The following is a 16,014-nucleotide window of genomic DNA, read 5'->3' on the forward strand; positions in this document are numbered from 1 at the left end:
TTTTTTGATAAGCATGGAAAGGTACTTAATTATTCCTATAAGAACACTGTACGTACTTAACGAACAGAAATCGCTTTAAATTTATAAATTTTGATTTTTTTTTTTCATTAACCACAAAAAAAACATAGTTTATCTAAAGTACAATGATCTTTTTATGTTTTGAAGAATAAAAACAAAACCAAAGCCAGCACTAAAAATTAAAAAAAAAAAAACAAAACCAACCCAAACTATAAATCAAAAAACTTTATGACGAACAAACATATAAATGAAAACTCCAAGAACACAAACCAATTGCTATCATCACAGGTTTTTTTGGTTAGATTTTTTTGTTTTTGATTTTTTCTTTTTACAAGAAACGCATAACATCGCGTCTTCTTTGCACTTTATCTTAAAGTAAACAAAACAAAAAACACTTTTAGTCTTTTGAGCATACACAAAAACATTGTAAGATTCTTCTTCTTGTGTAAGATATCTTCATGTTTACGTTTCCTTCAACTATAGGTTCACGTATATGATGTAGATCTTTTTTTAAAGGCCTAAACACAATTTTTTCATTAAAAAAGAAAAAACTAACGTTGAGTTTTTTTTTTTTATTTAAACAAATAATAAATGAAGCAAATAGTGTGAATGTAAGAAATAGATAGACACAACTCATAACTTGAGAAAAAAAAAGAGGTAAAGATCAAAGTGTTTATTGGGTTTGAGGCGCTTATATACAGAGGTCCAATATGAAAAAGGTCTTCAATTTTCATCATAATATATGATAATTAAGATGAGTTGAAAAAGTTTGAATATATCATTGGTATTGTTATTTTTCCAATCAACTCGAAAAAATATAATGACTTGTGCAAACTTCCTTCTTTAGTTCTTATTATACACACCACGTTCACGTTTACAACTCAAGTGAAATGTTTATATTTGTTTGTTTATTTTTTGTTGAAAGAGGTTCAAATTGTGGCTGAGAGTTATCTTTAGAAGCTTATTCTATTATGTTTTTTTGTAAAATGAAAAGAATATTTGGTATCTTTGTGAAGTGATATGCTCTCAGAATGTGTATAAGTACTCTAATTCATAAAGAAAAACAAATAACTGTGAGGATTTGTGATATAATTTTAAGCTTTAAGTAAGCAACCTAAATAGTTTGTGAATTTAAAGGTGACAAAAGTTATCTAAGAAGCGATGAAGAAATTCTATTTGACTTTGTAAACATGATAAACTGTCAAATTCTTTATTACGTAAAACTATTCAAATGTCGGTGAAAATTATAGCCATAAGATTCCCTTCTATAGCTTCTATTTAAATGATATGCTCTCAGAATGTGTATAAGTACTCTAATTCAGAAAGAAAAACAAATAACTGTGAGGATTTGTGATATAATTTTAAGCTTTAAGTAAGCAACCTAAATAGTTTGTGGATTTAAAGATGACAATTGTTATCAAAGAAGCGATGAAGAAAGTCTATTTGACTTTGTAAACATGATAAACTGTCAAATTCTTTATTACGTTAAACTATCAAAATGTCGGTCGGTGACAATTATCACCATAAGATTCCCTTCTATAGCTTCTATTTAAATGTATAAGGAATAGACTGGGCAGTATTTTATATGGAGAAGATCAGTGGACTAAATCAATACATGTGGTACCTATCCTTTCTTTCTGACTCAACACAACATTTTTAAGAAAAGAAGCCAAAAAGTCAAAACAATTCTGTGTTACCAACTTAATGTTTTTGACAGAACAGATTTGTGCTTCGAAGAAGTTTGCAAGGCCGAATGGGAGGCAACTTATCATAGGGCTTTTAAGCAAGAAGTGCTCAAACGTCAAATTGTCCACTTTTAAGACACTGACATTTGTTTTTCAAATGTGTTTAGCATCTATGGAAATTATTAAGTTATTGTTTAATTAACTTTCTAAGAGTCTTTAAACAGTCAGCAACTATTTAACTAATAAATTCATACGAAAATTAATTAAAAACCCGTATTTTATTAAATTTACAATTTGCATCTGTCATGTTCTTTAGAGTAGGAACTGTCAGATTTCAGTTTGACAGATTTGCTTACTTCCGTATTAATCACCTTTAGACCTCAAACGCAATCTGTTTATAATTTTCAACAATCTGCCGACAAATACACACAAGATTTGTGATATTTAATATCAGTGTTATTGATGTTCAGCAATTAATTAAATTTAGATTTCGATCAACAAAAATGTGACTTCAACACATCTATTTTTACCAGACCAACACAAATCATCATTATTAATCATATTAAACTGTCTCATGCCAACTAATAGAGGAGAGGTCACTTAATCAAATTTATCAGACAGACCTCATCGACTGTTAGTTGATCGAATGACGTTAACATTTGTCATTTGTTTGTGTCATCAGAAGGAGGAGAGAGGATAGCTGTCAATTGATCAGATGACATTACCATTAACTTTGTCACATCTGTCATGTAATCAGATCTCATTTTCTTATAGCAAGATCATAAGAGAAAATTAGGAATATGCAATTTTACAAATTCATTCGGAATTTATTTAATTTGAGCAATTAATAGAATAGGCCAAAGGTGATTAGGTTAATTGTTTTGGAGGTGTTACAGGCTACTCATGAGTAGGTGATTATTAGATCTAGTACTACAATCAACACATGGTCTTTGCTCGAGTAGATAGAAATCTGGTAGTAGATTTTTACTCATCTAGTATAAAATATGTACTAGGTAATCTTCTTTTGAGTAGTTTTACATTTACAAAAGAAGGTACTTTTCTAATTTAACAGATAATCTCGTCTTGGTTACAAAAAACGTTAGTTTACTAGAATGTAAAAGATCATCTACTCATAAGTTGTTTAACCTTTCCAAATTTCTTTTCAAATTTAACAAATGATCTTGTTTGGGCTTCAAAAACCGTAAATTGAATAAATTGTACTAGATCTACGCATGAGTACCTACCTTCTTTTAAATCTCAAAAACAAGGGGCTATTAACATTTACAGATGGTCTTCTTTTGTTTACAAAAAGCGTTAATTTGAAAGATATTTAATTTGCAATTAGAGCTGTATTCGTTCTTATTTGGTAATATACTCATGAGTACCTATAGGTAATTACTATACAAAACGAAACCGCATTATCTTTTTATTCCACTAATTTTTATCTAAAATGACTTATATATGTCAAAATGTCAACAAAAGCCGACCAACTCGCAAAGCTAAACTATATCATTATTGACCATTCCCATTGACATTATAGTTTTGATTTTATAAAAAAAAAATTCTCAGAAATTTCTATAGATATACAAGGACAAGTCTAATATCTACCTATATGATTTACTGTCATAAAAGTTGTAAGAAAAAAAAACTAAACCGCCCAAACCACATATATATAGAAAATTAGAAAACAAAACTAACTCACTTCAAAACTTATCACACAACACTTCAGATAATAGCTTTATAACATGCGCTAGCTTGACATTTCTCATGTCACTTGTCATTCAATAATAATAATTTGTCGTCGTCACATTTTACTATCTTCAATTATTACTATTATCACCCGCTGTTTATTATAACACATACAACCGTATATATATCAGTTTAGATTCCTAAGCATACACAACATGTGTATAAAAGCGAGGGACTTTGTCAACAAATTTTGTCGGCACCTCTTTGTATCTACTTGCGCCCAGCCAAGCCCAACTTATATCAATATTTTTCTCGCCATGCTAAAAAAAAAAACCGACAGACTACAAAACATACATTATGTATGAAGATTGCCGCAAAAAAAAAAAAAACACGAGTGCTAATATCTAAAAGTAAACATTTAACAAATAATTATATATTTATCAAATGCGAAAAAAACTAGAACTGTTCGATTTCATACTCTGTACTCAACGTATTTTTAATTGCGTTGGTGCGATTCACACACGCACTCCTATAAGACTTCTATAAGCGCCCGTTGATTGATTCTAATTGAGGTTAAATAGTGGGCGAAGAAGAAAGATTAAAAACACACTCTCAATCTAAGTTCGTTTTGAATATTAAAGTTTTATAGATCCATCAATCTCACAAAAATGGAAGATGTGTAAAGAAGATCCAAATGCAACGCGATGGTGTTGCATCCCGCCCGGAGATACACTCAGATGCATCGCACATGTCCTTCCTTAGTTTATACAACGAACTAAGCAGTGATATGTACGAAATAAGCGAGTACGTTGGAAATGAGCGGCATAAAGTTGTGTACATTTAACACGAATGGGGGGAGATCAGTGTTGTTGACTTCAAAGTGTTTACATAATTATTTTTTTTTATTTTATCGAAAATTCTAAAAGCGTACATGAATCATTTTCGCTTTTAAAAATATCAAAGAAATAAAATGCAGTTATTTTTTTGATCGTTTGATCAGTCGCCGTCGTCGTTGTCGGTCGTGCGTTGTTGCAATCCGGCACGAACATCGTTTGAAGTTTTGCGCTTAAAAATTATACTCAGAAGTAATAAAATTACCCTCTATAATGGATAGAAATATAGGTACCTTATACTTGTACATAATCTGCACAATCTATACAAAAGCTTCAAATATTTATTTTGTTTTCGCAAAAACTAATGTAGTTCAATGGCGGAGCCGAAGCGATTATTATTTTTATTTTCCTTTTTTTTTTTTTGAGTATTTTATGATTTCTTTTGAAGTGGACGTGATTAAAAATTACGTACCTTTTCTATCACATATCATGATGTACCAACCTCTACCTTACATATGTATATAAAAATGGTCTTCACCACGACCTATAAGTATATTATCTTAATTATAATTACCTTTTTACCTCACCTGCGTTTGTCATCGTGTTGTTGTCTTTTTGTCGCATCGCGGTGCGAGGGGTATGTTCAACAAGTAGGTACTTAGCACTTCTGGTGGTGGCGTAAGTGAAGTGAATTGTTATTATTTTTTTTTTCATTCTTCGTTAGGTATCTCTAGTATTTTTTTTAGTTTGTATGTTTAAGATCAAAGATACCGAAGATACCGCCAACAGACAGACATACAATCAACAACCAGCGGGAAGGCAATTAAAAGAAAAGTAAAAAGAAAAAAATAATAAACTATTTCCTATGAAAAGCCACTTTTTTTTTACTTTTGAAAAATTTTATTGACAGTTTCAAGTGGGGAAGCAACTTTATTTATCATTGGAAATGGCTTTTTGAAAATAGCGCATTATACCTATTATATACAAGTGGCACTATACAAATACAAGTATTCTTTCTTTTGTTGAAAGATAAAGAAACATCATTAAAAGATGGTGAGTGTTTGAAGGGGTGGCATGTCTGAAAGCATCATTTTTATGACCGTTCAACATAATGAGGAGATAATTTTTGTAAAATGCATAGCTACTGGAGTTAATATTCAGTTTGACATTTCTCCTTGTGTATACAACTTAAGCCTGACAGAAATTACAGTTTATCAGTTATCAAAACAGCTTATAAGAATAATTGCTATTAACAATTTTTGGCTACAATTGATCGCTTCCGATTTATGTGGTTCGTTTGAAATTTGCCACTCGGCTGCAATTTATCAACTATCGGAATCGGCTACAACTTTCAGATTCGGTTGCGATTTACAACTTTTGGTTTCAAATAATTAGTATCGGCTGCGATCACCAGTTTCGGTTTCGAAGTAGGTATAAGTTTTATTTGATATTTACCAAATTCACCTTCGATTTTCCTGTTTTGTTTGCTATTTACCACTGCAATTTATCAGCATCGGCTGCGATTTCCCAGTTTTGGCTGCGATTTACTAATTTCGGCTCTGCTAGTAGTTTCGGTTGCGATTTACCAAATTTGATTCCGATTTTCCTGTTTCGTTTGTGATTCACCAATCGGCTATGATTTATAAACTATCGGAACCGGCTACAATTTATGAGTATCTGGCAGAAAAGTATGAATAGTTCTAGTAGTTAATGTACTAGATCACCTTCTCATTAGTAGTTGATCAACTTTAAAGAAACAGGGCTAGTAATGGTAACATTTAACTTTGGTGCCTTGAATAGGTAGGATATGAGCAGGCAAATGACCAAATCTACTTCTTAAACATTGTAAAGGCAGTGCATACCAAAAGTCAAAAAGACATTTTTAGTACATTCAAAGCTCGAAAGCCGTGTTAAGTATCTTCATAACAACGATTTTTTGGTTTCTTTCTTTCTTTGACAGATAAGGATGACCTACAAAATTATATATGTGGTTGTCAAGTTTTTTTTTTTTTGTAATACTAAAATCTGAATTCAAAATTTAAATATTTACCCGCTTCAACAAACACTTCTGAGCAAAATGTAATTTTAGATGATAATTTTTGTTGAATGTGTCATAAATTTGGGAAAAGTGACAGAAAGAACCTTACACGAACTTATCTTATGCGGCATTATAAATCGACGAGCTTAAATTTTTATTATACATTTCTTTGTTGTTTTCATCTACCAACAACAGTGCCACACTTAACGTGATGGGAATGAATAAATGAGTTAATTCCATTTTTTTTTTTTGAGTGAATGCTCTAAATAAAGATTTATTTTGAAGATATACGAGTTAGCTTGTGAAATTTTGAAGCAAACAAACCTCCCATGAGTCTTTACCTGGATACCTAAATATCGTTAAAGATTCCTGTTAAAGATTATAAAGTTGTACAAAAAAATAAAAAAGAATCTAGAATGTGAGTCAAATTAAGTAGGATTTTATTTTCTTGAGACATAATTTTTTTAAACATTGTATTCATGAGTCACACTTTGTTTTAAACAACTAAATGAAATGGATTACTGGCCTGTTAAAAGTTGTGTAGAGTTTTTTACGTTCCAATACCAATATTCAAATACATATTGTAATAGAATTTGGGACTTCTTAGCATTCTTCTTAACAAAAACAAGTATTTTTCTTATTTGATCCAGAATTAGCTCTCCAAACTAACTCCTTTATAGGACAAAAAAAATGCTCCGATAAAAGAAACTATGAATGATAAGTTTTAAAATGCAAACCATTCATATCAGTATCTTTATAAAAATTTATTGCTTCGCCCATTTCCGTATTAATTTGATACAAAAGTGTTTTCTAATTTGACAGTCATCTTAACACTATCATATCGATGCATTCTATGCATATTAATATGAATTTTATACTAGCTACCCCAGAGACAGAAAAAAAAGCAAAGAACAATATAATACGAGAACCTTTAAAACAAAAGATGCCGCCATTAGTTTTATCCATAAACAAAAAATACCAAGACTGGAAAATTTCGTACGTCTTTCCCCCCGAAACCCCAGTGCTGTCTGTGAATATATGTGAAAGCCACCACGTTGGTAAATGACGTTAACACGCACACATTTATAGGTTCACGACATTCACCACACATTTGACACGAACACAACGATAGGTTCACGACATTCACCACACCTCGCAGCTTGTAGGCAAACGTCAGTTGACCGCCGAGTTTCCAGTCTTGGTATTTTTTGTTTATGGTTTTATCACACACGCGACGCCACTACCGCGCCACCACCACCATCATCATCCACAGTCATGACTAGACAGTCAATTACGTTGTTTCCTTGTATTTTTATTTTTCTGAATGATCGGAGCCGCTTAATTATTATCGTTGTTTAATTTCGATGTCGTGTTCTTTCTTTTTTTTTCTTTTCTTTTTTTTTGATACAGAGGAAATGAATATTAAAAAAAAAACAAGAAATGCACTTAAGAACCAATCATTTTATCAAGATAATTATTTTATTTGGGTGAATGCATTTTATTTTTATCACAAATTTCTCAAAAATTTGAACTCCTTTAAGAGTATATTCGCTGGAGTGGAGAGTTTTGTGATTGAAGAATGATCGAAATTTTAACACAAACAGAACTTGTGTTGAAATACTTGATGACGTTTGAAATTATTTTGTTGAAATTAAAATATGGATGTTATTTGTAGTCATTCTAACTGAGTAAAAAAAGCAAGAATGACCTGAAGCTGAATGGGTCTTATAAGGAAATACTAAAAAGTTAGTTAGGTCGTGTGTTAATTGCGTTAAAATTTGGGTTAAAATTTTAACCTGAAGAATAAATGTTTAGCTATTTTATTCACCACACAAGTGCCAAATTAAATAAAGGTGAAAATATTAATCCAATATAAACGCAATTCAGAAACGACCTGAATAAGCTACCGTAAAACCGGGTGACTTTGGCACGTTTTCAAATTCAAATGTAAATAACTTCTGCAATCATTTTTTTTTTAAATAAAGATTTCAACCAATTTACCTACTTCGCTCATTCTATAGGTATGATTAATCTTGAAGAAATCTGTCCGACAGTTCTATAGATAAATGCCAAAATATGGGTGGCCAAAGTCACCCTCCATTCCGGGTGACTTTGGCCGGTAGGACGTTTGCTATATTTCCAGTTCAACTACAAGTAGCACGTCAGTCTAATACAGCCCAAATGTAAGAGCAGATTTTTTAAAACATGTGGGTATTGTTTTTATTTTCGTACACAGAATTGTCGGTTTTTATTTTATTAAAAAAAAAAAACAAAACCTTAAAATTAGCATAAATTTTGATATCCTTCAAAGGATATGGATAGCGGTCAACCGTTGGAACAGAAAGTTTCTTCTCCAGATCACTTTTGGTGACTTGTGCAACGTCTTTTTTCTCTGGGTATATGAAGCTGAACCCAGCACCTCTTCGCAGGAATGACACTGTAACCTCATCGTTATCAACATTTAAGATGCAGCCGACGTAAAATGTTATTTTTTTCTTCACTGTCTTGGCTTCCGGATGTGACTTATTTTTGAGGGGCCGTGGCATCATCGGGTGCATCTACATTGGGAGAATGTGTTAAAACGCTCGACGATAATGTGAAGTCCGCCATAGTGACACTAGCACCTGGTTCAGTGTTAACTTTTTTCTTTCTTGGCTTCCTGGTTGAGGTATCCGGGGTCCGAAGGCTCTTCATATAGTCCAATACTGAATCGCTAAGGTTCATCATGTTGCTGGAAGTATTATCTGTTCTTGATTCAGTTTTGTCGAGGTTACTTAAAACTTGTTGCCTATCGCATGGATAAATTCCAATTGCCCGGAAGCCAGATATCATATTTTCCCTTGCCTTGTCGTTCTCATGTAAGCTGTCCCAGACTTTTTTTTGAAGCCTAGGAAACACATCTTTCGGCACTGTTTTGTTTTTCCAGTTTGCCATCTTATACGCTTTTAAGGTTTTTCTCCATAATATTTTAAGAGGTCCAAAGAAGGGTACGTCTAGTGGTTGAGCGAGCTGCCAAATGTTGATATGTATGATCTGATAACATTTTAATTATATTGCCAAATATCAGTTTTGTCAATATATACCAATATTATAAAAACAAAGTCTAGTGCAAAAATTAAGAGGGTGACTTTGGCCACCCGGCCAAAGTCACCCGATATGTCGGCCAAAGTCACCCTACCATACGCTGAACCAAAAAACAACGTAAAATCAATCGAAACCACTTTGAATCAATGGAAAATCACTACATTTTTAGCCTAAAGTGGAAAATGATAGAATCAAAGTAGCACACTTTAAATCTAAGTTGTTCACACATTAAAAAAAATAAAAAAAAGTAAAACTGGCATCCGCTGGGGATCGAACCTGCTATACCTGGGTTGACAAGTTTGTGCTTTACCACTGTGCCATCTCACTTATAAAAATTGGTGTGACAAACTGTAAGTTAACCATAGGACGATTTTTAGAAAATTAATGAATATATTTTTCACCATTGATTCAATGTAGAACGGATTAAAAATTACTATGCGTTTTTTCTCTGGGTGTATGGCATTTTTTATAAAAAAATTAAAATTAATTTTTATGAAATAGTTACAAGGGTAGAATGAAAGTAATTCAACTTGCAAAACAATACACATAGCGGAATTAAAGTCATTTTGCAAACCTATTTCTGCAACATGTTCAAACCATCCAACATTTTCAGGTAATTTTTTTTTTAGCATTTTTAAGAAAACTAAATTTTAGTATAAATGAATATCTAATTTTAATTAAATTAAGCTAGTATGATCACTTTTTAATTCATCAAATTATACGAATTTACAAAGAAACTTGAAAAAAAATCAGACAAGTCCTTCATATATTAACAATTTTTTAAAAAAGTGTCCATGTCAAAGTCAAAGTCACCCGCCAAGCCAAAATCACCCGGTTCTACCGGTATGTACAAAACTGCCTGACCCTTGGTTTAAAACTATTATAATCACTGATCTCGACAAATTACCTGTTGGCTGTTATTCAATTTTATTTCAAGCCCTTACTCTTTTTCTGTGTTTACAATATTCATGTTTGAAGTTTGGTTTAAGATTGTCTTAAGAGTGAACTTTCAGATATCTATGAATTAAATAAAGTTAACCATAGATCAAAAATTCAAAAGAAGTTGAAACGCACGTAAACGGCCCTAAGGACGAGATGAACATAAGTGGGATAACCCGAACTTCAGTTTAGCTCAAATTTTTGGAAAAAGAATATTTCAATCAAAATAAACATAAAAAATAAATTTAACAGAAAAGTCTCCAAATCAATCAAGATCGAGATATTCGGAGTCACGAAAATCTTGCCTCTTCCGTGGCAAAGAAAAAAAAGACCAAAATTACCATTTCAAGCCTTGTATGAAGATCGAGCTAAAGTTTATTAGCTTTCATACAAAATTCTCTCCAAAATATAATTGATCTAAGACTTTGGATAGAATTTTGATTAGGAGCTAAAATTTAAATCGATCTGTTCCAAGGAAACTAACTTTGACAGAATGAATAGCTATTGCCAAATATATAAAAATTAATGATCGTGAACACCACCCGGGCGCCACTTAAGAACTGAGGAGATTAAATAATTATGGTTTCAGCTCTTTTTTTTTCAATGCAAAGTGAATATTTGATTAGTTAAAAGGGAGTTACACGAGAAAACCAATGATTTTTGTGTATAAAAATAAATTCTCGTCAATACCACCCGGGCGCCACTTAAGAGCGGAGACATTTTGAATACTTTAAATATCTTTCATTTTCTCAGTTTAAACTGAGTACTGGAGTGAACGAAATATTTTTCACGTGAATGCCAACAAATTTTGATTATGAACATCACCCGGGCGCCAATAAAACAAGTATTCACTAAGAAAACATGGGATTTAGTTGATTCCTTAACGTGTTTCAATACATCTAATAACTTTTTTTTTTGTCAAAACTTAATCTCTGATTGGACTTCGAAACTAACCAATTTGTCAAAACTAATTAGCTATTGCCAACTGTCTATCAAACTCTCCTTCTAAAAAAAATATCTAGCAATTAGTAGTCACAATAAAAACTAAGTAATAAAAGAAAAACCAAAAACAGAACAATCCGTGTACATCGTTTTTATCCAACAACAAAAAAGAAAAGAATTTGTATACAGATAGTGAATATATACCTAACTCAGCACTCCTCCATTCAAATGTCAAAAGTATCGCAAAGAACACCCAATAGCATCATCTATCTACTGTTCTGCATCTTCTATACATAAATACGATCTTTCCTTTAGCATAGTAGAGTAGAGGACAAAAAAAACAGAAGGAGTACTACCATCAGCAGTACTACAAAATATCGAAAGACAACCACCAAGACTATACCACACAACAGTGTTTACATCGCTCAACTCACTTGGAAAATGCAAAACTATTGCTCCAGAGCACAATTTAATGGCCGCACTTCCCAAACAATCGTACCTATATATTCCCTCCAGATAGAGATTTTCTTCGTTCTTCACCTCCTAACATCCACTCTTCTTTTTTATTTCGTTGAACCTTTTATTTCATTTTATGTGTTTTGTGGTTTAAAATGTTTTTTTTGTTCAGACTTCTTGTAAACCAACCTATCTACCTGTCGAAAGATAGGTTAAGTATGTGAATGCTTGCTTCATAATAAATTAATGGCACAATAAGGCTAACTAAGTTTTACAAAAACCTATTGGAATGAATTTCTTAAAAAACAACAACAACAACAAGTCGGTCTTTGTGTCTTGAAATAGATTTTTTTAAAACCCGCAGAAGAATTCTTAGTTTTAATAATTATAAAATGCTAGTGTTGACCTACCCTTATTTCTGCATCCAGCTGGTTAGTGTGACCAGCTAAGTTTGGCATTGCTGTCATATTGTATCCTAGACCTTGACATGCCGGTACCGATATCCGTTGACATTGTAATCCTTGAGATGTATGAACTCCATCAAAAACCATAAATACTACAACTAAGACTAAGAAGCACAAATTAAGTAAACTACCACACATTTTGAAGATGATTTATTATTTATTTCTTCTTTTGTTATAATTTTTTTTTTATGTAAATCAAATCACGCACTGGAATTTAGTATAAATTTTATATTTTATACAATTTATTTAAAAATACACTCTAAACATGTTAGTTAATTCGTTAGGAATACATTTTATTTTATTTTTTATTCAATTCATTTAAATTGTTTACAAAAAATCTTATACAAGTATAAATGTATTTAATAATATTTGAAAAAATATTAAACAAACGACGACGAGAAACGATATCGAAACGAAAAGAAGAACACTCTTTTTACACGATCGATGTGTGCCTTTATTATGTGTTCACAGCTTGCGATCTAATCCGATACTGGCGGTAAGTCTATGAAATCACTTTGGTTTTTAGTTTTCGGTCTGGGGCTATGGCATTCGGGTTCGTTTGTAGATTTGCTTGAGTGGTGTGTATGCATAAGGAACTGTATGTGATGGTTGAAGTTATAAATTTGTGGGAAAGGGGAAATGTAGTAGTAGTAGTAGGAAGAAATATTAAATTTGCGTAGAAATATAGTAGAAAAGGAAAGAAATTGATGATTGAAATACCACCCGGGCGCCACTTTAGAAAGGATCCACTTCGAATATGGATTATTTCAGTTGGTTATTACAGTTTTAAGTGAGTATCGGGGTAGATAAAAAAATTTCAATTGGAATACCAACATTATTTAAGAAATAACGTTCATAAATATTACCCGGGCGCCACTTAAGAAAGGGGCGTTTAGAATATTTAAGAATCTGATAATTTTTTCAGTTAAAAATAAGTGTATGAGTAAACGAAAAGAATTTTCACTGAAACGCTAGTTTTGTATACAAAAGAATAAATATAACAATACCACCCGGGCGCCAATTAGAAAGGAAACGTTTTGGATATGGATTCTTTCAATTGATAATAAGAGTTTAATGTAAGTATTGGAATAAATTAATTGAATTTCAACGGGAATATCAACATTTTATAAGAATTAAAAATCATTAATTTTATCCGGGCGCCACTTAAGAAAGGGGCGCTTAGAATATTTGTGAATCAAATAATTTGTGTCAGTCTAAAATGAGCTTATGATTAAACGAAATGAATTCGCACTGAAATTCCAGCTTTGTATACTAAAGAATGATTATAATAATACCACCCGGGCGCCACTTAAGGAATGGTTCAGTGTATTCTTAAAGTTTAAAGTGGTTATTGGAGTAAACAAAAAGAATTTGCGCTTGAATGCAAACTCTATACAAGAATTGTTCATTATAAATATCACCCGGACGCCACTTAAGAACGGCAGCGTTTAGAATATTGACGGTTAGAGTTAATTCTTTCAGTTTACAGCGAAATTTGAAATAAAAAAATTGTTTTCACGGGAATGCCAACAAATTTAGCATAGAATTAGTGAGTGTGAATACCACCCGGGCGCCACTTCATTCTTTAATTGTAAAGTGAGTATTTAAGTAATTAAAACGAATTTGCACGGAAGAACAACAAATTAAGTATAAAAATTAATGATCGTAAATACCACCCGGGTGCCAGGTAATTCTTTCAATTTGAAGTGAGTATTGGAGTAATTAAAAGCAATTGCACGGGAAGATCCACAAATTTACATAAATGAATGATGTGCGGATAACGCCCGGGCGCCACTTATGAAAGGTAGGATTTAGTGTCTCAGTTCTTTCTTTCAGTTTAAATTGACAAATCTTTTAGAAAAAATGCAGTCGCAAAGAACTACCTCGAACTCAATCTTTTAAACAAAGCAAATAATTTATTTAAGTTGAAAAGTATAATCCTTATCGAACAATGGCAAATGACAGAAGTAATACTTCCAGTATTCAAGTACCTAACATACAAATTAAGTTACAATTTAAAAAGTGGCGCCCAACAAATGACCTATTTCTCTAACCCATCAAACAGCATTGTAAAACTCTCAAGTAAAGTACTCACATATCTGCTTCAAAGGTAGCCTTCAAAAGGAATCACTCCAGCTCTGGCACTTCACTTCGTTGCCGCTTTGAACGTTGTTGTTGTGCGCGGCATACATATTTGGTATTACTGGCTTATTGTTGTTGTTGTTGCCGGTTTTCTTTGGGGGATACCACTGATGTTTTTGTTGTTGTTTTTCTGGTGTTTAAAACTGCATTCATTCACTGGCACTGCACTGCACTTTGTGTATTACAGGCAGTAGGTAGAAATATAGAGCCCAGCGACCCCAACCGTTGTCGTCACCACTCTCCTTTATATCTGACAATATACTTTTTCTTCTTTCTTTCCCATCTTCATTCTGTTTACAACATTCGACTTTATAGTCGAACTACTACACACACAAACAAACTCACACATTCACTATAGTTTTTTTTTTACGCATTCATATCATCCGCTTGTACTTCGGCCTTATCATATCTGACGGGAATGGATAAGGAAAGAAGAGGCAACAAACAAAACAACAAAAACAACAACAAGAACTTTGTAATTCCATTTCATTTCATCCGCATTTTCGTAATGGCCAATAAAGAGGTGTACTCATTCCTTACAAAATATAAAAAATACAAAAAAATACGCGACTTAAAGAAAACAACAAAAACAATCCAAACGTCACATGGCTATATAGCTAGTTAGCTATAGTGATACATACATTTGGCTAAAGTGCGGCTCGTCGTCGTTCTCGTATAGCTAGCAGAGAAGAAGAAGAAAAAAAAAAACATGAAATAAACGCAGAACAAAACAACATCATAAGGTTTTTGCCGCCACCATGCTGCTGCTACAGAGCAGCGTAAGCGAACGTCTGTGTCATGATGTGTGGTGTATTAAAGTGTAGGTCTTTTTGATGGAGCGCGGGTGGGCAGAGGAAGACTTAAGTGAACCTTAATATCCCCAGCCCAGCCGGCCGGTGCTTTATAATTACTTTCTATTAAAATGTGTGTACATATCTTTACTCGCTGGATGGCTGGCTTGAGTCGATAGTGAGTGATATCACTAGTCATTTAGTTTTTTTAATGTGGGAAACAGAGTTGCTGTGATCGGTAGAAATTTACTGAGGATATTATCAGATTGAAGTATCTACTCTGAGCATATGCTCCAATATATTCATACCACTCAAAACGATCCAACTCGGGTTCTAATTAAAAAGAACTTAACTGAGCAAATCTAGCAACATGGAGCACCTACCTAGAGCACATGCTTGAATAAGTACGATAAAAGAGTACCGCTAAACTTCATTATACTCATACTATCCCATGTGCTTCAGACTCGATAAATCAAACTTTTGAGCATTTACTCATAAATGGACCATTTGCTTTGGATAAATAATCCAACACCATTCAAAATAATTTTACTAGAAAAATGGTATTCTAGTATATTTTCGTGAGAGGTATTTGCCTTGAGTACATGCTTAAACTAATCCTGTTTTATGAGCACTTGCTCACAAATGTAGAAAAAGTTCCCCTCCTGTGCTTAGACTACTAGTGTTTTTATTATTTTTCTAGATTAGCCAGAAAGTCACACAACTCCATACAAATTTTGGAGAGTTATTGCATTTCGTTGCATTGCATTGGAGGGTTTTCTCCCCTCATGCTGTTTTATAAGCACTTTCTCACAAATAAAGAAAAAGCTGCCGATGCTTGAGTGTTCTAACTATTATCTAGATGGCTGCCAAACTTTATTCGAATTTTGGAGAGTTATTGAATTTCACCGTTAAATTGGAGAGTTTTCTCCCCAA

The 16,014-nt window shown here is 32.6% G+C and overlaps 1 protein-coding gene across 2 annotated transcripts in view; it reads right to left on the bottom strand.

The window, feature by feature from the left end:
• Positions 1-14,843, bottom strand: part of LOC129909817 (frizzled-3) — a 30,929-nt gene extending 16,086 nt beyond the window's left edge. Inside the window, exons 1-2 of one of the 2 annotated variants that reach the window (XM_055986914.1) lie at positions 14,244-14,843; positions 12,095-12,744 (exon numbers count right to left, since the gene is read on the bottom strand). In XM_055986914.1, the coding sequence (XP_055842889.1) occupies positions 12,095-12,286 (192 nt within the window). In that variant the 5' untranslated portion in view covers positions 12,287-12,744; positions 14,244-14,843. Of the gene's footprint in view, positions 1-12,094; positions 12,916-14,243 lie in introns of those variants that run through there. The other variant, XM_055986915.1, reaches the window with a different exon arrangement.
• Positions 14,844-16,014: the final 1,171 nt, after the last annotated feature.

Source organism: Episyrphus balteatus, chromosome 2, assembly GCF_945859705.1.
Source record: "Episyrphus balteatus chromosome 2, idEpiBalt1.1, whole genome shotgun sequence".
NCBI lineage: Eukaryota > Metazoa > Arthropoda > Insecta > Diptera > Syrphidae > Episyrphus > Episyrphus balteatus.